The following is a 24,329-nucleotide window of genomic DNA, read 5'->3' as shown; positions in this document are numbered from 1 at the left end:
TTTTAACCTTAATCACACATTTAGAGATCCTTTAATCATATAGTTTTAATATTCATTTAAATATTTATAATGGCACATTATAATCCCAAACCAAAATTTTTAATTCCCAAAATGCCCTCAAAACTCAACTTTTATATATGTATAGATTTCTTCCTTTATTCTCTTTTTATTTCTCTTACTTTTTCATCTCTCATACTTTACTCTCTTCATTTTAACTCAAAATATATTTTTTTTCTTAATTCTCGTGTCCAAAAGAAATTCATCACTTGTAATGGGACGGAGGGAGTACCATATATTAATGTGAGAAGAATTATTTTAGAAAAAGGAAATTGTGAAGGTGTGTCCTTGCAGTTCACTGATTCAGTCAAGTGACAGAGCCGTTGAAGCTCGGGGCAGGGATCAAGAAGGAAGCTCGGCTTTGAGCTAGAACTAGCCGAGAAGGGAGTTCGGTTTTGAGCCGAGAAGGGAGTGCGGTCTTGAGCTCGGTTTGAGCGCCGAGAAGGGAGTGCGGTCTTGAGCTCGGTTTGAGCTGCCGAGCTGAAACTAGCCGTTGGTGTTTAGCGGTTGTAACTGTTTATAGAAACAAATTAGTTAGTTTGTTTTTCTTCTTGACTCCCATATATACTTACAGCTCGATTGTAATCAGAGAGAGAGAGAGACACAGAACACAGATTACGCACACAATTGGAAGAGAATTCTTGCACTAGCTAGCGTTTGCTTAGAGTGATAGATTGTGTGTGTGAAGTTCTTGTATTGAGAGTTCCGTCAATGAAATTCCGGTCATCTTCTCCGTGGACGTAGGTGATTCATCACCGAACCACGTTACACCTTTGTGTGTTTTATTTTTCGATCGCGTGCGTGTGAGATCGGCGGCAACACGACCCCAACAAGTGGCGCCGTCTGTGGGAAGACTTCCACGATTTGCCGATTGATTGGTTTCTGGGTGAGTTCGTGTCTAGAGTTTCCGTTGTATAAGCTGATCTTGGCGATTGCCCACCGCTCGTTTTGAGAAATGTCTACAGCCAAGTTCGAGGTGGAAAAGTTCACCGGGAGAAACGATTTTGGGCTGTGGAGACTGAAGATGAAGGCCATCTTGATGCAGCAAGGCCTATGGGATATCTTGAAGAATGAAGGTGACGCTAAAGAAGGCAAACCTGATACTGATGACAAGGAGAAGCAAAGGCTTCAAGATATGCAGTATAAGGCTTATAGCACCCTGATCTTGAACCTCACGGACAGGGTGCTAAGGGAAGTTTCCAAGGAGGAGACGGCTGCAGGAGTATGGGGGAAACTTGAGTCATTGTATATGACCAAGTCTCTGGCGAACCGGTTACATTTGAAGCAAAGGCTTCTTGCTTTCAAGTTTTCGGATGGAAAGAGCATTTCTGAACAGCTTGAGGAGTTTGGGAAATGCATAGATGATCTTGAGAATATCGATGAGGTCATTAAAGATGAAGATAAGGCATTGATGTTGCTCAATTCCCTGCCTAAAAGTTATGAGCACTTCAAGGATGCAGTGCTTCTTGGAAGAGAAACCAAGGTCACCTATGAAGAGATTCATTCTGCATTAAAGATGAAGGAATCTCAGAAGGCTGATAACAAACAAACTGATCCAGTAGCTGAGAGTCTGCATGTGAAAAATAATCAGAATAAAAAGGGTTCCAAGAAGAAGTTCCAGAAGAAGGAAGAAGGTGGAGTATGGAAGGAGAAGAGAAGCTGTCACTACTGTAAGAAACCGGGCCATTTAAAGAAGCATTGCTTTGCTTGGAAGAAGAAACAAGAGCGAGAAAAGGCTGGGAACATAGAGACTGCTGATCTGGCTCAGGATGTTGAAGATAATGAAGCTTTGAATATCCACTCAGGGGCCAAGATTGAGGAATGCTGGATCATGGATTCAGGTTGCTCCTTCCACATTTGCTCACACAAATCTTGGTTCCAAGAATTATCAGCTTGGGAAGGATCAGTGATGCTAGGAAATGATCAAGTGTGCAATGTCAAGGGCATTGGGAACATCAGATTGAGGATGAAGGATGGGAGTATGAAGACTCTCACAGAAGTCAGATTCATTCCTCAAATCAAGAGAAATTTAATATCTCTTGGAATGCTAGAGTCAAAAGGGTGCAGATTCAACTCTGGTGATGGGATCCTCACAGTAACAAAAGGCACCAGAATTGTGATGGAGGCTCAGAGAAAGAACAGCCTATACTATTTGCTGGGTGAAACCGTGGTTGATGCTGTGAATCTTGCCCAGACAGAAGACCTGTATCTATGGCATGCCAGGCTTGGACATGTGGGTGAGAAAGGCATAAGAGAGCTGGCCAAACGAGGAGTGATGAAGTTAAGTGCATCAGACAGCCTAAAGAAATGTGAATCTTGCATTCTAGGAAAGGCAAAGAAGCTGCCATTTTCTGGTGGGAAACACACTTCATCAGCCCCATTTGTGTATGCCCACAGTGACTTGTGGGGGCCATCCCAAACTGAATCCATAGGTGGAGGCAAGTATTTCATCTCCATCATAGATGATTACTCAAGAAAAGTGTGGATTTACATTCTAAGAGAGAAGTCCCAAGCTTTTGAAAAATTTAGAGAATGGCATGCTAGATATGAGAATGAAAAGGGCTCAGTGCTTAAATATCTAAGGACTGATAATGGCATGGAGTTTCTGTCTGCGGAGTTTGATAGTTTCTGTAAAGTGAAAGGGATAAGAAGGCATAGGACCGTGCCAAGAAATCCTCAACAGAACGGGCTGGCAGAAAGAATGAATAGGACATTGCTAGAAAGGGTGAGGTGCATGCTATTCTACTCTGGAATGCCAAAGAGATTCTGGGCAGAGGCTGTCTCTACTGCAGCTAATCTGATCAATAAGTGTCCATCATCTGCTATATCCAATGAGACCCCAGATCAAAGATGGTATGGAAGCCTAGGTGACTACTCAGCCTTGAAGGTGTTTGGGTGTGCTGCTTATGCACACATTAAGCAGAGTAAATTGGAGCCAAGGGCAAAGAAATGTGTGTTGTTGGGATACCAAGATGGGGTGAAAGGATACAGATTGTGGAATTTGGATAGAGAAGGCAGAAATATCATTGTGAGCAGAGATGTGACATTCAATGAAGAGGAGATGCCATTTAAAGATGATGGGAAGCCCTCTGGTGGTGGCAGTAGCTCTGATATGCAAAACCTTGAGTTTGGTGGAGAATCTGCTGGAACAGACACTGATGAGGATGTTGTGATCACAGAAAATCAAGAAGAAGGTGGAGCAACTAGTTCTCAACATACTCAGAACACAGGTGAGCAGGAGTCACCAGTGCAGCAAGCTGCTGCGGCTCAAGGGGCCAGAAGAAATCCAAGAAGAAATGCAGGCCTACCTAGCAGATTCTCAGATTATGACATGAGCTTCTTTGCTCTATGTGTAGCAGAAGTACTCATGTTTTCAGAACCCTCAACCTATGAAGAAGCCATGAGTTGCAAGGAAAGTCAGAAATGGATCAAGGCCATGGAAGAAGAAATAGAGTCCTTGCTGAGAAATGGGACTTGGATTTTGGTGACTGATCCAGGGACTCAGAAGCTGATCAGTTGCAAATGGCTGTTTAAGAAGAAAGTAGAGGTGGGGGAAGTTGAAAGTATACGGTTTAAGGCAAGGCTGGTTGCTAGAGGATTCACACAAGTAGAGGGTATTGACTACACAGAGGTGTTCTCTCCAGTGGTGAAGCACACTTCTATTCGGATCTTATTGGCCATGACTGCTCATTTCAACTGGGAGCTGCATCAACTTGATGTGAAGACAGCATTTTTGCATGGAGATCTAGAGGAGACGATCTATATGATGCAGCCTAAGGGTTTTGAGAAGCCGGGAGAAGAAAAGAAAGTTTGCCTGTTAAAGAAAAGCCTATATGGGCTCAAGCAAAGCAGCCGGCAGTGGAACAAGAAGTTTCATGAGCAGATGGAATTGATGGCATTTGAGAGATCCAGTTTTGATAGCTGCGTGTATGTCAAGAGAAGTGGAAATCTAATACTGGCCTATCTACTGCTGTATGTGGATGATATTCTGCTGGCAGGATCAAGCAAGAGTGAGCTGCTGTCTGTGAAGGATGAGTTGAAGCAGAGATTTGATATGAAAGATCTTGGGGAAGCCAAGAGAATCTTGGGTATGGATATTGTCAGGAACAGAAAAAAGAAAGAACTGAAATTGGTTCAGGCTGATTATATCAGAAAGGTGGTAGAAAAATACCAGGTAAAGAGTGAAAAGTCAGTATCCACTCCATTGGCTAGCTGCTTCAAACTCAGTAAAGAACAGATGCCAAAGACAGCTGAAGATAGAGAAGAGATGAGCAGGATACCCTATGCAAATATAGTGGGAAGTGTGATGTACTTGATGATATGTACAAGGCCGGATGTGGCTCATGCCATAAGCGTTGCAAGCAGATATATGGCTGATCCAGGTAGGGATCACTGGGCAGCACTAAAGTGGATTCTGAAATACCTGAAAGGGTCTGTCATGGTTGGCTTGAAGTTTGGTGGTGGAGTTTGGTCTGAGGAGAGGGAAGTCCTAGAAGGATTCTGTGACTCGGATTATGCGGCTAACTTAGACAACAGAAAGTCTCAGAGTGGTTACATCTTCACACTATATGGCACAGCAATTAGCTGGAAATCAAATTTGCAGTCTGTGGTTGCACTGTCCACAACCGAAGCTGAGTATATTTCTCTGACTGAGGCTGCAAAGGAAGGGAAATGGTTGCAAGGAATCTTGGAAGATTTAGGAATGAAGCTGGGAGCAGTGAAGATTAACTGTGACAGCAACTCGGCTATATGTTTAGCAAAACATCAAATGTTCCATGAGAGGTCCAAGCACATTGATGTGAGGAGGAACTTCATTAGAGATGAAATTCAGGATGGAAGGATTGATGTGGTAAAGGTTCCTACTGAAGAAAATGCATCAGATATGTTGACAAAATCTCTACCGGCTTCAAAGTTCAAGCATTGTTTGAAGTTGGTTGAGGTTGTGGAGTGCTGAGGTATGAAACAGGTTTTGAGAAGGGAATTTAGATGTTGATGGAGACTTGCAAGGACAAGGTGGAGATTTGTGAAGGTGTGTCCTTGCAGTTCACTGATTCAGTCAAGTGACAGAGCCGTTGAAGCTCGGGGCAGGGATCAAGAAGGAAGCTCGGCTTTGAGCTAGAACTAGCCGAGAAGGGAGTTCGGTTTTGAGCCGAGAAGGGAGTGCGGTCTTGAGCTCGGTTTGAGCGCCGAGAAGGGAGTGCGGTCTTGAGCTCGGTTTGAGCTGCCGAGCTGAAACTAGCCGTTGGTGTTTAGCGGTTGTAACTGTTTATAGAAACAAATTAGTTAGTTTGTTTTTCTTCTTGACTCCCATATATACTTACAGCTCGATTGTAATCAGAGAGAGAGAGAGACGCAGAACACAGATTACGCACACAATTGGAAGAGAATTCTTGCACTAGCTAGCGTTTGCTTAGAGTGATAGATTGTGTGTGTGAAGTTCTTGTATTGAGAGTTCCGTCAATAAAATTCCGGTCATCTTCTCCGTGGACGTAGGTGATTCATCACCGAACCACGTTACACCTTTGTGTGTTTTATTTTTCGATCGCGTGCGTGTGAGATCGGCGGCAACACGACCCCAACAGAAATGTGAGATCAATTGTGGAACAAATTAAAAATGAAAGTGTGACATATATTATAAGAGAGAAGAAGTAATTTTTTTAAAACGAGTGCAAAAAGTAATACTCAGGTAGGGGAGTATTTTTTTTATTCTAAACTAAAATGCAAATTTATGTTTTAAGTTGAGAGGGTTAAGAATTTAGTAAGTTTTTCTTTTTCGTCAGCAAACAATTAATCAATAAGTTCAAATTTTTTTATTATTTATTCTTTTCTTTTCGAATTCAGTATCGCAACACTCATTTTTGTAGTAATTTATTGTGTTGGAGACTTTTCCTATTCTACTTTAAAATATTAGTGCCTTTGTTAGTTGTTCCCTACGTCTCATTGTAAATAATCCATTTTTTCTTTTTAATTAGTCCCAATAAAAATGGACTATATTACTAAAAATAAAAATATATTTATCTCTACTTTATTTCTCCTTTCTTACTTTATTTTCTCTATTTAACATATAAAATAAGATTGCACGAAATCTTATGCAGCTCAAGAAATGGATCATCTTCTTTGAAATAGAGAAAGTATATATTTATATATTAAGACTTTCCAACAAAAGGCAGGATATGATAGGAAGATCGAGAGAAACCAATCATAAAAATACAGGAAGATAAAGTGATTTAAGGGGTGGACCAAACTCCCACCATCCAAAGTTATATCATTGAGACACCTTCCTTCCGTCCTTTTAGATGCGTGTTTTGTATATTAATTGCAGAGTGAAAATAGTGTACTATTTATTACTTCATCCGTTTCATAATAGATATCATACTTGGGTAATGACGAGATTTTAAGAGATATTGTTGTGTGTTAAGTAGAGAGAAAAAATATATATACTATATATTATTGTGAGAGAGAACTATTTAAAAATAAATAAATGTGACATCTATTATGGAACAAACTAAAAATGAAATTTGACATCTATTATAGGAGAGAGAGGGGTATTTTTTTTTAAAACTTGTGAAAAAAAATGGCACAAGTAGGGGAGTATTTTTTTTATTCCAAACTAAAATCGCAAAACTCTATTTTTGTAATAATTTATTGTGTTGGAGACTTTTCCAATCCTATGTATGTCAATGACATGATGTAAACTAAATTTACCCTCCAAAAGTTTAAATTATTAATAAAATTGAGTTAGTATTAATAGAAGATGGAACGATTCGTAAAAAAAATACAATATTAAAGTGGTTGTTCATCTCCTTTAAGTAACCAATTATTGAATCAGTAAAAAAACAAGTTTATGTATTAACATTTTATGCATTTTTTATAATTTTGATTGTATTTTATATGATAACATATAAAATATACATATTAAATAGAATATTTTACATTGAAGTTTCTAACAACATTTATTCTTTGGCCCGTCCCTAGAGCTAAATGAACTCCAGAACCAGATCAATGGCATAGAAAGAGATTTTTCATTTATCAGTTGGGAAGGTGGTCTTCAAGAATTTTCATGAATGCCTTTTATTCAATCTTCTTATCCTTGCAATTGTTGAAAAGTCTTAATTTCTATAAAAAATGATTTTGTATAATCTTTAATACTACTAACAAAGGCATCGTATAATACTAACAAAAGCATCGTATGGAAATTTCTCTTTGAAATGAAGATATTTTTTGGCTAGATTGCATCATACATTATTTGAATTACACATTAACAAATAGTTAATATTTATATGCAATGTGGATAAGATATTACAAAGATCTATATAATCCATTCATCTGTTTCATAGTACTCTGTTAGAGCTCCCAAAAATGCAGTTTCCTTTCTCAGTTTGTTTGATTCTCTTCTCATTTCTTCTATGGACGAATCATGCTTCATCGAAAAGATCCACCTACATTATCCACATGGATAAACCCTCCATGCCCAAGGCCTTCTCCACTCACCATTACTGGTATTCTTCCCTCCTCAAATCTGCCACTTCAGCAGAGGCGAAGCTCCTCTACACCTACGACCACGCCTTCCATGGATTCAGCGCTGTATTGTCCACAGACGAATTGCAGGCTCTAAAGAAGTCTGAAGGGTTTGTTTCCGCCTCCGTAAGCAAAGCTGTCACTTTTGACACCACACATTCCGTCAATTTCCTCGGCCTCAGCACCGCCACCGGACTCTGGCCTGCTTCCCACTACGGAAAGGATGTGATCATCGGCATCATCGACAGCGGCATCTGGCCAGAGAGCCCGAGCTTCAACGATGACGGGATGACGGAAATCCCTCCCGGGTGGAAGGGAATCTGCCAACAAGGACCAGATTTCAATTCATCACTATGCAACAAGAAACTCATCGGAGCCAGATTTTTCGATGCAGCATCTCGGGCAGAAGATCCAGAGAGATTCTTTATTTCAGCTAGGGACACCAATGGCCACGGCACCCATGTCGCGTCCATAGCTGCCGGGAATTTTGTGAACAATGTCTCCTACTTCGGATATGCCCCTGGAACTGCAAGGGGAGTTGCCCCAAGAGCTAGGATTGCAGCATACAAGACCGGAAGCAATGATGCCGACACATTAGCCTGCATCGACCAGGCCGTCGCAGATGGTGTTCATATAATATCCATATCCTTACGATACGAAGCAGCCAGTCTGTTTGACAATCCAATCGCAACAGCTACCTTCGGTGCCAGGGAAAAGGGGATCGTCGTTTGTAAATCCGCAGTGATGGGGTACGAACTAAACCCTAATGGCAAGCCCAATAACAGTGACGGCCCATCAGCCCAGAGCCCAAGAAAGAGTATCTGTTCGGCACCAAAGAGTTCGGCACGACCAAAGAGTTCGGACTCAGCCTATAGCTCGGTAAAGTTCGGCACGACCAAAGAGTTCGGACTCAGCCTACAGCTCGGTAAAAGCCGACCAGTCAAGCTCTCCTCTCAGATCGGCAAGAGCTGATCGGTAAAGTCCAGCAGTTCGGTCTCAGCATTCGACCGAACTAGGAGTTAGTGGACTCATGAAAGGCCTCCACGACCTCCACTATACCCACGATCTATTTAGTGGTACGAAGCAGTTATTGAGCAGTTATTGCTCACCCACGATCTTGTTAGTGGGGCTGCAAACCACGATCCTAGTTCGATGTATAAATAGGACTTAGATCAGATAGAAAAAGGTTAAGCTCTCTAGAGATAAAATACCATATAGCAAGTCTGTGTTGTAAGCTGTAATCCCAGATCAAGCAATACAATCTTGCCCTCCCTTCTTCCCGTGGACGTAGATTTACTTCAGTAAATCGAACCACGTAAATTCTTTGTGTCGTAGTTTTCATTCTCTACCAGCATTTACTAACATCAGAAATTCGCGGATCCATCACTGGCGCCGTCTGTGGGAACAGAGAACAAAATTTGTGATAAAGCGAATTTTTGATCCATTTTTTCCACCCAAAAAATGCATACCAGATCGCAGAGTACCCGTATTCCTGCCCGTGAGAACCAGGAGGAAGCCAATCCATCCCACAGGTCTGGAAAACAGCCTAGGGATAAATCCACCACCAGTTCTCATGGCGAAGGAACAAGCCGCTCCAAAAATCGTCCCACTGAGTCTTCCCAGCAGCCCGATTTGAATGAGGCTGTCAAGCAGTTTTTGGAGGCGAAGCAGGAGGAATTCTTAACCTTCCTGCGAAAAAGCCAAAAGCAGCCGGAGACGAAAACGGCGGATTCTCCTTCTCCCTCCGCACAAGAAAGTCACTACCGCAGTAGTGTCGCATCTCCCAGGAGAAAGAATCCCCGTCCCCCACATGTTCCAGTTCCTCCTCGGTACCGGAATCACAGGAGAACTCAATCTCCTCCATACCGACGAGATATCGGATTCGCCGTGTACGGAGCACTGAAGACTCCGTTCTCGGACGACATCACCCGAACTCCCCTACCACAGAACTACCGAACTCCGTCGATGACTTACGACGGGCTTGTGGACCCTCACGATTTCTTGGGGCGCTATCAATATAACATGGCGAACCAGGGTCTCAACGAGGTCCACATGTGCAAGCTGTTTCCCGAGCTGCTCATCGGGAACGCGAGAAGGTGGTTCGATAGCCTCCCCCAGGGCAGCATCAGATCTTACCGAGATCTAATGGATGCCTTCCACAGGAGGTTTTTTCAGAAAGCGGAAGCCCGAATCACTTCGGCTCAGCTGCTTTCCATTCGTCAAGGTCGCGACGAAAAAATCAGCGACTTTATGACAAGATTCCACAAGGAATGCCTGCAAGTAGACGATCTCAACGATCTGCTTGTCATCTCGGCATTCCAAAATGGAATCCTGCCCGGAGCTCTCTACAGGAAGCTCGTTGAGTGCGGTCCGCAGACAGCTCAGGAAATGTGGGACATTGCGGACCAGTACTCCCGGGCCGATGAGGCAGACCGTCGCAAACGGTCGTTAGACAGCTCATCGACCCGAGGAGACAGAAGGAAGCCCGATCATAGCGATCAGGGGCATCCTCGCCGGACTCCATTTGAAAGAATTCAAAGGGCTCCGGTGCAAGACAGATTGGGACCTCGTCTCAATCCCGAGAAGCCGCCCGCTCAGTTCGTACCGCTGAACAAGCCGAGAGCGGAAATTTTCGAACTGCACTCTGACCTATTCGAAAAGCCAAAGCGGATGACGAAATCAGCCGCGCGTCGACCACAGGATAGCTACTGCTCCTACCATCAAGACCACGGTCACGATACTGAGGAGTGCAGAAACTTGGCTGCAGGTATCGATGTTCTTGTGAAGGCAGGGACATTGAAAAAATACCGAAGCAAGCAGCCAAAGAAGAATAAAAAGCAGAGTGGTACGAACTGCGCTCCTCAGGATCCGAAAAGGCAGCCGGATCCCGAAGACGATGACGAGCCGCAATATGATGGAGTAATCCAGACTATTGACGCGCTCCCTGCCGGGAAGACCAAGTCGTCCCTAAAGTCAGAACGCAGAGGCTCCAATCGAGAGGAGCCAACGCATAAAAGGCTGAAGCAGGACGAAGTGATTACGTTCTCGGCTGCTGATCCCGTCCCGGCTATCTCTCCTCACCAAGACGCCATTGTCATCCAAGCCGGAGTGGCAAACAAGCTGATCCACAGGGTGTTTGTGGATACAGGAGCGTCGGTTAGCATTCTTTTTAAAGAGTGCTTTGACAAACTAGAAGTGGACCCAGCTCGGCTCAGTCCGGCTCCGCTTCCCCTAAAGAGCTTCGCCCAGGAGGACACCTGCCCAGAAGGTATTATCAGCCTTCCGATCACGGTGGGGAAAGCGCCTACCAGCTCCAGTACGATGATTGAGTTTTTCGTGGTGAAAGCTCGGTCCCCGTACAACATCATCCTGGGAAGAGATTGGCTCAACACAGTTCGGGCCGTTTGCTCCACTTATCACCTCACCATCAAGATCCCTACTAAAGGAGGGATAGCGGTCATCCGAGGTGACCAAAAGAGAGCAAAGGAATGTCTGCAAATTGCGCTTAGAAGTGCCGAGCAGTCAGATCGGCACCACCAAGCATAGCAATCACAGCAGCCGGAGTCAGAGGCGATGACCGAAGTCATACCGGAGCCGAACTCGATGACAGTTCAGCTGTACGAAGACGATCCATCCAGAACGGTTAAGATCGGCTTCGCAGGAACGCCCCTACTTCGGGAAAAAACCATCCAGCTCCTCAAGGAGTATAAAGACGTCTTTGCATGGTCTCCGTTGGACATGACCGGAGTGCCCCCCGAGGTAATCACTCATCGGTTAAATATTGATCCTTCAGTCCGGCCGATAAAACAGAAGCAAAGACTCTTTGCGGCAGAACGAAGTCAAGTCATCCATGACGAAGTCCGTCAATTATTGAAGGCGGATGTGTTATTCGAAGTGAAGTATCCTTCGTGGGTGGCCAATCCTGTCATGATCAAGAAAAAGGAAGGAGGATGGCGGATGTGCATAGATTTCACCGATCTAAATAAGCACTGTCCCAAAGATTGCTATCCCCTTCCGAACATAGATAAAAAAGTAGAAGCTTTGATAGGCTTTGAAATTTTTTGTTTTCTTGATCTGTACAAAGGATACCATCAAGTTTTAATGGATGAGATTGACGCTTCAAAAACGGCCTTCATTACTGATTTCGGCATTTTCGCTTATAAAAAGATGCCATTCGGTTTAAAGAATGCCGGAGCCACTTATCAAAGGATGGTAGACAAGCTTTTTCGGCACCTGATTGGAAAGGAGGTCGAAGTGTATGTTGACGATATAGTCGTCAAAAGCAAAAGCACTTCGGAGTACGAGCACAACCTCAAGTCCACTCTCAACGTGCTCAAGAAAGCCAACCTCAAACTTAATCCCCAAAAGTGTACCTTTTTGGTAGATTCGGGAAAGTTTCTGGGTTGTTGGGTTTCGAAGGACGGACTCAAGGCAAACCCCTCAAAAGTTCAAATCGTTCAGAACATGGCAATGCCGAAGTCCATACATGACGTGCAAAGGCTAACCGGATGTCTAGCCGCACTGAATCGATTCCTTTCCCAAGCAGCCGAAAAGCAACTGCCGTTCTTCAAGGTGTTGAAAAAGGCACCAAAGTTCGAGTGGGGAGCCGAGCAGAAAAAGGCCTTTGACGAGCTCAAAAGTTATCTAGCCGAGCTTCCTATTCTCTCTGCTCCAACCGAAGCCGAAGTAATATTCTTATACTTAGCGGCATCGGATCAAACCATCAGCGCGGTGCTTGTACGAGAAGAAGGCCTAAAGCAGCTTCCCATCTATTTTACAAGCCGAGCATTAAGAGGTCCAGAAACCAGGTATCAACCACTGGAAAAGATTGCTCTGGCATTAGTAAATGCAGCAAGGAGACTGCGGCCATACTTCTATGCTCACAAGGTATGCGTCTTAACTGATCTGCCACTTCGGCAAGTGTTGACCAAACCAGAAGCATCAGGCAGAATCGCCAAGTGGGCTATAGAGTTGGGAGAGCACACAATTGAATATCTACCTCGGAAAGCCATCAAGGGACAAGCCTTGGCAGATTTTCTTGCGGAAGCAAAGTTCGATCAAGCAATTCCTGTTATTGCCGAACAGAAGAATTCTGCCAATGCCGAACTAGCACAGCCCTTGGAATCCGAAGTAGAGCCGCCGGACTGCTGGAGCGGATTCGTAGATGGAGCTTCAAACAAGATGGGAAGTGGAGCTGGTATTCTACTTGTCGCTCCCGACGGACACGAGGTAGCCTACTCACTTCGGTTCCTATTCCCCACTACTAATAATGAAGCCGAGTACGAAGCCCTCCTGGCCGGACTCCAGTTAGCGCAAAGTCTGCTCGTCAAATCTCTCAAAGTCCATTGTGATTCACAAGTCATAGTAAATCACATGTTGGGTACAAGTGAAGCTCGTGACGAGAGAATGAAGAAGTATTTGGACAAAGCGCAAAGCATCAGCCGAAGTTTCTCCTATTTTCGGATAATCCGCATTCCCAGAGCGGAAAATAGCCGAGCAGATACCTTAAGTAAGTTGGCCTCAGATCCGAGCTCAAAGGCGGAAGAATTAATGCATCGAAGCATTGATGAAGCCGAGGTACATTCAGTATCCAGCTCGCCGAACTGGATGACGCCGATCTTGCAGTATCTGGATCAAGGACAATTGCCCGAGGATAAGAGAGAAGCTCGGAAGATCACGTGCCGAGCACTTCGGTACGAACTTCATGAAGGAGTCCTCTTTAGAAAGTCTTACCTCCAGCCGTTATTGCGGTGCGTAGGACCAGAAGAGACGGACTACATCCTCAGAGAAGTTCATGAAGGATCGTGCGGTAGCCACATCGGAGCCAGAGCTTTAGCTAAAAAAGTTCTGAGATGGGGATATTATTGGCCAACCATGGTACAAGAGGCAGTGCAGCTCGTCAAGAAGTGTACGAAGTGCCAAATTCATGCAAATGTCCCAAGGATGCCGCAGACCGATCTATACACTATGCAAAGCCCTTGGCCTTTCATGCAATGGGGCATAGACATAGTGGGACCACTTCCTCAAGCTCCTCGGCAAATGAAATTCCTTATCGTTGCCGTGGACTACTTCACGAAGTGGGTGGAGGCTGAACCATTAGCTACGATAACGAGCTCAAAGGCATTGGACTTCGTCTGGAAGAACATAGTGTGCCGATTTGGCATACCCCACATCCTCATCTCGGATAATGGGACTCAGTTCACCGACAAGACGTTCAAGAATTGGTGCCAAGAGCTGAACATTCAACAGCGGTTCACTTCGGTCTCCCATCCCCAAGCAAACGGACAAACGGAAGTAACGAACCGGATTCTGGTGAAAGGGTTAAAAGCTCGGTTAGAACAAGCCAAAGGACAATGGGTAGAAAATCTCCCTCAAGTCCTATGGTCCTACCGAACTACGCCCAAAACCTCCAACGGTGAAACTCCGTATAGTCTGGTGTACGGCACTGAAGCCGTAATTCCGGTGGAGATCGGCGTACCCAGTCCCCGAACTCTAAATTTCTCCTCAGAAATGAATGACGACGGACTGAGAGCAGAACTAGATCTCGCCGAAGAAAGAAGAGAATTGGCGTGCATAAAAGCAGCCAAGTATAAGGAGCAAGTAGCCCGGTATTATAACCAAAGGGTGAAAAAGCTTCAATTTCAAGTGGGAGATCTCATCTTGAGAAACAACGAAGTAAGCCGAGCAGAAAAGCTGGGCAAACTCGAACCCACATGGGAGGGTCCGTATCGGGTGGCAGAAGTCCTCGGCAAAGGGTCTTATAAATTGACCCACATGTCAGGAGAACAAGTACCCCGAACATGGCACATCTCCAACCTCAAGAAGTTCCACTTGTAAGAGACAAAGTCCGGTCAGTCTGTCTTGTGTCTAGTTCGGTCATAGGGGTACATGTTTTTATTTGTTTGTTTTTACTTGTACCTTTTACTTGTCGTTTTATAAAAAGTTTAAAGTTTTTTTCTTTCATCTTTTTCATTTTTTCTCTATGTGTTTTGTCTCTATGTGCTTGTCGTCTCTTACAAATGGTACCAAGGTATATCGTTCTTTAAAGACTGATCCCCTTTTTAGATCGATTATTAAAGACTATTGTGAGTCCAAGCTTCTAAGGAGGATATAAGACCACAATTCAGCTTAACAAGCAGTCCGTCTGAAACGAACTGCAATAAGCCAACGATTGTGAGTCCAAGCTTCCAAGGAGGATACAAGACCGCAATTCAGCTTAACAAGCACTTCGTCTGAAACGAACTGCAATAAGCCAACGATTGTGAGTCCAAGCTTCTCAGGAAGATACAAGACCACAATTCGGCTTAAGAAATAAGCACTTCGTCTGGAACGAACTGCAATAAGGGAAAGTCCGATCCACGCGATAAACCTCGCCGAATTAGGACGACCAAGTTCGGTCAAAGAAGTTTACCTCATAAGACCGGGGACGACCACGTCTAGTCAAAGAGGTTTACTGCATAGGACCACTTCGGTTAACTGGGAAAGTCCGATCCACGCGATAAAACTCGCCGAATTAGGACAAGGGAAAGTTCGATCCCGGCGACAAAAATCGCCAAATTAGAACACAAACCAAGTTCGGTCAAAGATGTTTATTTCATCAGACCAAAGACAAGTCCGGTCAAAGATGTTTATTTCATCAGACCAAAGACGAGTCCGGTCAAAGATGTTTACTTCATCAGACCAAAGACGAATCCGGTCAAAGATGTTTATTTCATCAGACCAAAGACGAGTCCGGTCAAAGATGTTTATTTCATCAGACCAAAGATGAGTCCGGTCAAAGATGTTTATTTCATCAGACCAAGGACCAAGTCCGGTCAAAGAAGTTTACTTCATAAGACCGAGGACAAGTACGATGAAATTTTTTCGCTAAGCTGTAAATACAGTGTTAGAAGCGAAAACAAAATTTCATTTTTCAAATCTTGTTCGGCATACAACTCCGCTACCCTACAAAATGGCGTTACGCTATTACAAAGGATTATTCTACTGTCCAGGGTTGCTGAAGTTAAGCCACCTATCTGCAAAATCCTCTGGAAGCCGAGTTCGGTTGTTCCGAGCAGATGAAGAATAAGCAGGTCGACGAGATGCTATCCTCGACCCAACGCCTCTTCCCCGAGCCCGAGAAGTCCTAACACCTCGGCGATGAAGAGTCTCTGCAATAAGCATCTGCTGATCTTGCTCGCTCATAGTCACAACTCCTCGGCGAATTTCAGTCCGTCCCTGTCTTGACGATTCCGGTTGCTCCTGAGCCCGTTCTCGTCTTGACGTTTCCGGCTGTTCCGGAGTTCGTTGTTGACTGGGAGTAGGATTTTGAACAAGGGAACCAGAGGTTTGATCTGGAGTGCGAGCATCTGTTGGCACGATATGCCGAAGGAATCTTTCTATGGAGGGGCGCCGAGAAAGAACAATGTTGTACCGAGAAGCCCAGCGCCGCAATGATTTCACAACTTGTTGGCAAGCCGAGCTCTCCAGCGCATTGTTCCTCCGGAGTACATGATATTCCTCCCACAGTTCGTCAACTCGACTCTGAACATCTGATATGGTCACTCCCCCGCGCACACGGATGTAATCCTCGTACGCAGTCCTCTCAGCAATGGTCGTATTCAGCTCGGCCTCCAGATCCTTCTTATCGGACTCTAAGTCCTTATTATCGGCCTCCAGCTTCACTAAACGAGCCAGAAGCTCGTCATTCTTCGTCTGATCGGCTACAGCTCTTTTCTCAACTTCGTCCAAAGCCGAAGAGTACAGCCGTTTCCAGTGAAGTATCCCCATCTCCTTGAGTACAAAGCAGCTATATTAGTTCGGCAGCTGTACCGAGCAGATAGTAAAGTACAACAGGAATAAAGGCGAGTACGAAAAGCTATACGAAGACAAGTGTGGAGAATTTTTCATTCACAAGGAAAATTTTTACACTAGGAGGGCTTCAAGGCCATTTTACAAGGAAGAAACTAGACTAAGAGAAGGGAGACGAAATCATACTCCGCCAGCTTCGTCTCCGGCTCCTTGGTCTGGTTCAGCTTCTTTCTCCTGAGCTACCTCAGCCTCGGCCTCGCATCCTGCCGGCCTCGCCTCCGCCTCCTGATCGGCTTCCTTCTCCGGATGCCCGGCCCGCTCGACTTCGGCCTCCAGCTCCAGCGACTCGGCCTCACCCTCTCCGTTGTAAGTCGAAGCGGGTGAAACGGGTCCCACGGAGGCAAAGATAGCCTCCAGGTTCTCGTCCCGATCAGCTCGACAACTCCGGACTCGGTCTGCAGAAAGCAGGACCGAGGATGAAGCGAGCTCCTCAAGGAGCGGCAGATTCTGAAGCCGAGCTGCTATCTCACGGCTGTACAGAGGCAGCACGACGTCGGCCCCCTGCTCGCCCTTATCGGTAATTAGCCTTACCAGACTACCGACAAAGGCCGAGAACTGGCTGCTCAATAAGAGTTTCTCCGTGTAAACACGGAGAGCCTCCCCCTGGGCAGCCACGGCGGCAGCCTCCTTCTGAGCCTCCCGGTGCTTCGTCTGCTCTTGCAGGATGATGAGCTGGTTTTTGGCTGACCGGGCTTCATCCTGAGCCGAGATCCTAGCAGCTCGGGCCCTCTCAAATTTGGCCTCAGCCTGTTCGGCCAGACTACGAGCAAGATGCAACTCCTTCTGCATCTCCTCGTAGTCGTGGGATGCTTTGGAGAGCTCCACGGAGACGAGCTTGGCTCTCTGAAGATGAACAAGAAAAAAACTCAACAGAATGGCCATCAAAAAATGTGGAAAAGAAGCCAAGTCAGAAAGCTTACCTCCACAAAATTCGTCGGCCATTGAAAAGGCTCAGGGACGTGTTCCGGGATGTCTGCAACCACCTCGGAGATGACCAGGTCTTTCCCCGGCACTCTTGGGGACTCATGAAATTTCCCCTTCCCTTTAGCCGAACACGACTCCGGCACTTTCGGATCCGAAGAAGAGGTTTTTTGCCTCTTCGGATTCTTCTCGGCTTCAGACGCCGAGCGAGGGGCTCTCTGCCTCTCCGGCTCCACAAGCTCGGAGGACTTTCGGACAGCCTTATTCAGCATGTACACTGCCAAAAAGCAAGAAAGCAAAGTCAGATTTTCTTCGTTAAAGCAATAGAGCATAAAGATAAAGAGAAATCCTCACCCTCGGCCTCTTCGTCCGAAGACGAGATGTCGAACACGACGTCGCCCTTGACGAGCTCAGACTCCGTGTATTGTTTCCTAACTATGGGAATCTTGTTGAGCTCGCCATCGAGCTCGTCCAACGGTTCAGGCCGAGGATGACGGATAACGGACTTCGGCCCTCTCCAGGGAAAACTAGGAGCCGCGGTCCTATTATAATAGAAGAAGCGGTTTTGCCACTTCGGCCACTTCGTTTTACAAAAGGCCCTAAAGGGCTGTACAGGGATCAAGTAAAACCAAGACCCCTTCCTCTTAAATTGAAAGAATTTAAGGATCGCCTTCAAAGACAAATCCCTTCCTAACCTACGGAGTTCGGCAGCGAAGGCCGACAAGTGCCTCCAAGAGTTCGGAGTCACCTGGCCTAAAGGAAGCTGAAAAAAATCTAGTAAATCTATAAAGGCAGAAGGGAGGGGGAAACGAAGCCCGCATTCTAAGCAGGCCTCGTACACGGTGGCGTAACCCTCCGGCGGGGAGTCAGCCCTATGATCACCGTCAGGTACCACCGCCCTCCCCCCAGGAAAAAAGTATTTTTCGGGTAGGGATATCACAGTATCCTTACTCAAAATACTATGGAAATACTCTACGGTCTTCTCCCCGGACTCTTTCCGGCTAGAAGACCCCTTGCCCCCTTTCCTACCGCTACCCGACTCCGAAGAAGAAATAGAAGCCATTTTTCTTACTTTTTGAAGGTGAAGAAAGTCTGAAGAAGCTCTTGAAAGCGGAAGAAAATTTCTCGAGAAAGAGAGAGTATAGAAGACGCAACAGCAAAAGTGTTCAAATGAGGAAGAAAGAGCATATTTATCAGATTCGGCGAAGATTTCAAAATCGTCGCACCGTTTCGAATCCCACCTTTTTAGGATTCAACGGCCGGATTTTACTGTCGCATTTAATGCAGTCACGCGCAAGGCACGTCCCCTGACGTCAGCCTCCCCCGTACCTTTATCAAAATGCCGAAGTGTCTCGCTTCGCCGAAGTGATTCACTTCGCTTTTCGGGGGGGGTAGTGATGGGGTACGAACTAAACCCTAATGGCAAGCCCAATAACAGTGACGGCCCATCAGCCTAGAGCCCAAGAAAGAGTATCTGTTCGGCACCAAAGAGTTCGGCACGACCAAAGAGTTCGGACTCAGCCTATAGCTCGGTAAAGTTCGGCACGACCAAAGAGTTCGGACTCAGCCTACAGCTCGGTAAAAGCCGACCAGTCAAGCTCTCCTCTCAGATCGGCAAGAGTTGATCGGTAAAGTCCAGCAGTTCGGTCTCAGCATTCGACCGAACTAGGAGTTAGTGGACTCATGAAAGGCCTCCACGACCTCCACTATACCCACGATCTATTTAGTGGTATGAAGCAGTTATTGAGCAGTTATTGCTCACCCACGATCTTGTTAGTGGGGCTGCAAACCACGACCCTAGTTCGATGTATAAATAGGACTTAGATCAGATAGAAAAAGGTTAAGCTCTCTAGAGATAAAATACCATATAGCAAGTCTGTGTTGTAAGCTGTAATCCCAGATCAAGCAATACAATCTTGCCCTCCCTTCTTCCCGTGGACGTAGATTTACTTCAGTAAATCGAACCACGTAAATTCTTTGTGTCGTAATCTTCATTCTCTACCAGCATTTACTAACATCAGAAATTCGCGGATCCATCACGCAGGAAACACAGGCTACAGCATCGCCACAATTAGAAACGGGATCCCTTGGGAGTTTGTGGTGGCATCTGGGACCATTGACCGATGGTTTGCAGGGACGATCACACTCGGAAACGGCAAAACCATCACCGGATTTACCATGTTTCCGCTAAGGGCCTCTGTCATCAACTTGCCTCTCATCTATAACCACACCCTCTCTGTCTGCAACTCTACTGAAGTACTGTCACAGTCGAATCTACGCCGAATCGTCGTCTGCAGTGTTAGTGACGATGACCAAACTATCACTGAAGGAACTGAAAGTTTCTTTTTCACAATGCACTATCTGATCGGTTCCAACTCAAACGTTGCAGCAGCTGTCATAATTTCAGAAGATACGAGCCTACTGAGATCAACGTATTTTCCTTTCCCGGGGACCGTGATCAGCCGAGAACAAGCCGTAGAATTGATCGAGTACGCAACCACCAGTGGTTCACCAACTGCAACTATAGATTTCCAGCAAACAATAACCGGGCCAAATCTGCCACGGGGCGTGGCAGCTCCAGCCCTATCCGGATCCTCATCCAGAGGCCCCTCCCAGACCTACCAGGAGATCCTGAAGCCCGACATTATGGCGCCGGGAGTGCTAATTTTAGCCGCGTACAGTCCTATCGGCCCTGGTCCACAAGTTGGAGACAATTTCTTCCTATCAACGGATTACGCTCTAGTGTCCGGCACATCGATGGCCGCCCCTCACATCTCCGGGGTCGCGGCCCTTTTAAAGGCCGCGCACCCAGAGTGGAGCCCGGCAGCTATACAGTCGGCGATGATGACAACTGCTAATCATCTGGATGCGACAAAACAGCCAATCAAGCAGGCGGGCTTCGCCACTCCTAGTATAGCTTCCCCACTGGGGATTGGGTCGGGTCAGGTAGATCCGAACCGGGCGCTTGATCCAGGTCTTGTCTACGACCACACGCCTCAAGATCTTGTAGACCTAGTCTGCTCGATGAACTTCACTCGCGAGCAGATTCGGGGGATCATAAGGTCGAGCTACAATTGCTCGAGGCCGTCGCCGGATCTGAACTACCCTTCGTTCATAGCGCTGTATAACTTCGACCAGAGAGGAGTGACGTTGACTAAAAGGTTCAAGCGGACTTTGACGAATGTTGGTAGTGGTGCGGCCACGTATAGAATGAAACTTGAGAAACCGGAGAATTCGACGGTGACGGTAACGCCGACGACTCTGGTTTTCGGGAATAAATATGAGAAGCAGAGCTATTCGTTGAGCATTCGGTATATAGGAGATATTGAGACGGGGGTCAGACATGGGTCGCTGACGTGGACCGAGGAGACCGGCAAGTATACTGTAAGAAGTCCGATTGTCATTTCCGGCGGAGTTGATAATTACGTCTAGTTTTTGTAACATTGCCTTTCTCTTTTCTGTGGTTTTCTAATAAGTTAGTTGAGAGAGTTTGGACGATATATTTCCTTCTCTCTCTTCTTATGTACTGATTTTATATGTTTATCGTAGTACTCCCTCGTTCCGTCCCGCACTACTCGCACTTATTTCCTTTTTGGGCGTCCCAAGTTACTTGCACTCTTTCCATTTTTAGTAAAAAATTTCACCTACAGCCGTCATTTTTGACTTTCCTATACACTCATTCCTTAATCTCCGAGCCGAAAAGGAAATGAGCGAGTAGCCCGGGACGGAGGGAGTATTATATAAGGGCCAATTTCCTTTTATCTCAATCGGCTTGTAGATAGTAGTGAAATACTAGTACTAGTAGTACATTATCTAACTGAACAAGATAGGTTTAATTGGGCCCACCAAACCAAAATCAGTACTTACTCCCCTAGCGAGTAGTCTAATTGGGTTTTTTGGTATCCGCACCCGACCCGACCCGACCCGACCCGACCCGACCCGACCCGATTTGTTTTGCGGGTATCTCAAATACCCAATATTGATAACCCAATCTGTTGAGACTTGTAGATATTCTGAATATTCAATGCGGATACCTGCATCCGACCAGTTCTTGGGACTCTTGTGGATTAACTAAAAATCTGTTACATTTCTCTAATGTTAAGTGTTACTCCCTCCGTTCCATGTTAATAGAGTCATTTTTCTATTTTGGGAAGTTCCAAGTTAATTGAGTCATTTTTATTTTTAGCAAAAAGTAATTCTTCTTTTTACTTTATTCTCTCTTCATCTCTCTTACTTTACTCTCTCTTACTTTTTTCACCATCCATTTAACACACTATTCTTAAACTCCGTGCCGAAAAGAAATGCCTCTATTAACAAGGAACGGAGGGAGTACTACATTGATTTGTAAATCATGATTGCACGATATGTTACTGTAAAATCTTTAAAGTAGACACATTGATAATGCTGGTATACAAGCTTGATCTTTTTCATGTTGGAGTTTTTTCTGAGCTCTATTCATTAAGGTACCAAAGACAGTATGTGAATCAAGAAATACTGAAGCGGCCTAACATTTTAATAAACTAATTCAAGTTTAAAAATGTAATAATAAAAAATAATCAACCCAATAATTCTGAACATTGCATCTTAAATTATTCTTCTATTAAATGTTACTACTAGTTTTTATATTATTTCTTCATTTGTTACGTGGTATCAATTGATTGTTGTTGTGAAGGGTAAACTACATTTCATTTAAGTTGAAAATATGAGTAGATATTCATATTGTAAATGCCCTAAATTGATTTAGTTGGCGGATAATTAGAGTGCATTAACATATACTCATATAGTCATATTCAATTCTACATACTTGATATTCAAAATATTTGCGTATAAGTTGATTGGGGATCATTTGGACTTGAAGTAAAGTCGAGTTTGCCACGATTGGCGCGTAATGGCATGAAATTACGACGTTTCAAGCGTCATTCACAAATATGTGTTGGACGCTTGCAAAGTGTGAATATGACTTGATGTATCTAGACATGTCTAACACCGTTGTTCGTTCAAAAAACGTGCATGGACTACTATGTGCGCAAATATGAGCCATTTGGTGCATTTTCGTTGTCCAAAAAGATTACATTGGGGCCCGAACAAAGCCCCAGTCGACCATACCCAAAGAACAATGCAAAGACCAAGGTCCAAGATCCAAACTCCAAGTCCAAGATCCAAGACACCGAGCCCAACTCGCAACACACGGTCGCAGTGAGGTAGGCGATAGTTAAGCGTGTGTGTGAGTAGGATTTACAAATTACAAACCCATCACTTGCGCACATTGTTAAGTGTGGATACTTAAATGAATGGCCAAAGAAGATCAGGGACTGGATTGCAAAATATGAAGCAGAAGTTTGAAATCGGTTACAACGGCTATTTCGGTTGTGAAGAGCGGTTGAGCTGATTTAAAAGAGGCTGGAGCTAAGTGTTGATAGACAATAACTGCATCAACACATATGAGAAGAGAGATACACTATCTTTGTGAGGAATTAGTGAGGGTGAGAGTTTGTTCTTGATATGTGAGTTCATAGAGAAAAGTGGGCCATTGATTCTTGAGTGTATAGCTTCTTGTTTGAGTGTTCGATTTGTTCATTGTATTTTGCAATTCAGTAGAGTGAATAAAAGTGATTCGTGATTCTCCCGTGGACGTAGGTTCGAAAGAGCCGAACCACGTAAACTCATTGTGTTTTTCTGTTTCTTGCCTCAATTCTTGCTGCATCGATTGTGTTCAACAAATCGTTCGAGTGAAGCATTCTTCATTGGTAGTCTTTGAATCATTGATTTACAAATTGGCGTCGTCTGTGGGAAAGAGTAATTCCACGAGATGACAACTGTGAAATTTGATATGGAGAAGTTCACGGGCAAACATGATTTTGGTATATGATGCTTGAAGATGAAGGCCGTTATTAAGCAGCAGGGTCTATGGGATGTGTTGAAGAGCAAGGGCGATGCAGATGAAGAAAAGGGTGATGTTAAGGCTCAAGAACTTCATGATCGAGCCTACAGCACCCTGATCCTAAGCCTCAGTGATAGGGTGTTGAGAGAGGTTTCAAAGGAAGAAACCGCGGCTGGTGTATGGGCCAAGCTAGAGTCATTGTATATGACTAAATCTCCCACCAACAGGCTCTTGCTCAAGCAGAAGCTGTTCACATTCAAGTTTTCAGAGTCAAGAAATATTGGAGAACACCTTGAGGAGTTTGCCAAGTGTGTGGATGATCTTGAGAATATAGAAGAGGTGATTAAGGACGAGGATAAGGCACTCATGCTCCTCAATTCTTTGCCTTAAAGCTTCGAGCAATTCAAAGATGCAATACTGCTTGGGAGAGATTCAAAAGTCACTTATGAAGAGGTGCATTCTGCACTCAAAATGAAAGAGTTCCAGAAGGTGGCTGAGAAAGTCACTGATCCAGCCAGTGAAAGTCTGAACATCAAACATGATCCAGAGAAAGTTGGGAAAAAGAAATTCCAGAAGAAGTTAAAGCCATTCAAAGAAAGATCTGGAGATGATAAGGAAACCAGGTCTTGTCACTATTGCAAGAAACCTGAGCATATAAAGAAGAATTGTCACTCTTGGAAAAGAAAGCAAGTTGAGGGAGATAATGCTCATGATACTGCTGATGTTACTCAAGAAGTAGAGGTTCCTCAGGTTATGAATGTGACTGAGGATGAGGCACCAGATGTCTGGGTGGTCGACTCTGGTTGCAGCTTTCACATGACATCCAAGAAAGATGGCTCATGGACCTTCAAGATGCCACTGGTTCTGTGTTGTTAGGAAACAATCAGGTATGCCAGGTAAAAGGCATAGGATGTGTGAGAATGCTTATGGAAGATGGATCTCAGAAAATCCTTTCAGAAGTCAGATATATCCCATCCATCAAGAGAATTCTGATATCTCTTGGAATGCTTGAGAGAAAGGGTTTCACTTCCATTCTAGCTGCTGGTTTCATGAGGGTTTTGAAGGGCACTAACATTCTAATGGTGGCTGAGAGAGTCAACAA

At 44.9% G+C, this 24,329-nt stretch overlaps 1 protein-coding gene across 1 annotated transcript; it reads left to right on the top strand.

The window, feature by feature from the left end:
* The first annotated feature begins 7,416 nt into the window (after positions 1-7,416).
* LOC121809149 (subtilisin-like protease SBT3) lies at positions 7,417-23,617 on the top strand. Its single transcript, XM_042209690.1, has 3 exons — positions 7,417-8,324; positions 19,368-20,730; positions 23,225-23,617. The coding sequence occupies exons 1-3, from the start codon at positions 7,417-7,419 to the stop codon at positions 23,615-23,617; spliced, it is 2,664 nt and encodes an 887-aa protein (XP_042065624.1).
* The last annotated feature ends 712 nt before the right edge of the window (positions 23,618-24,329 follow it).

This window comes from Salvia splendens, chromosome 6, assembly GCF_004379255.2.
Source record: "Salvia splendens isolate huo1 chromosome 6, SspV2, whole genome shotgun sequence".
Taxonomy (NCBI): Eukaryota; Viridiplantae; Streptophyta; class Magnoliopsida; order Lamiales; family Lamiaceae; genus Salvia; species Salvia splendens.
This window is presented reverse-complemented; position numbering and strand designations above follow the sequence as displayed.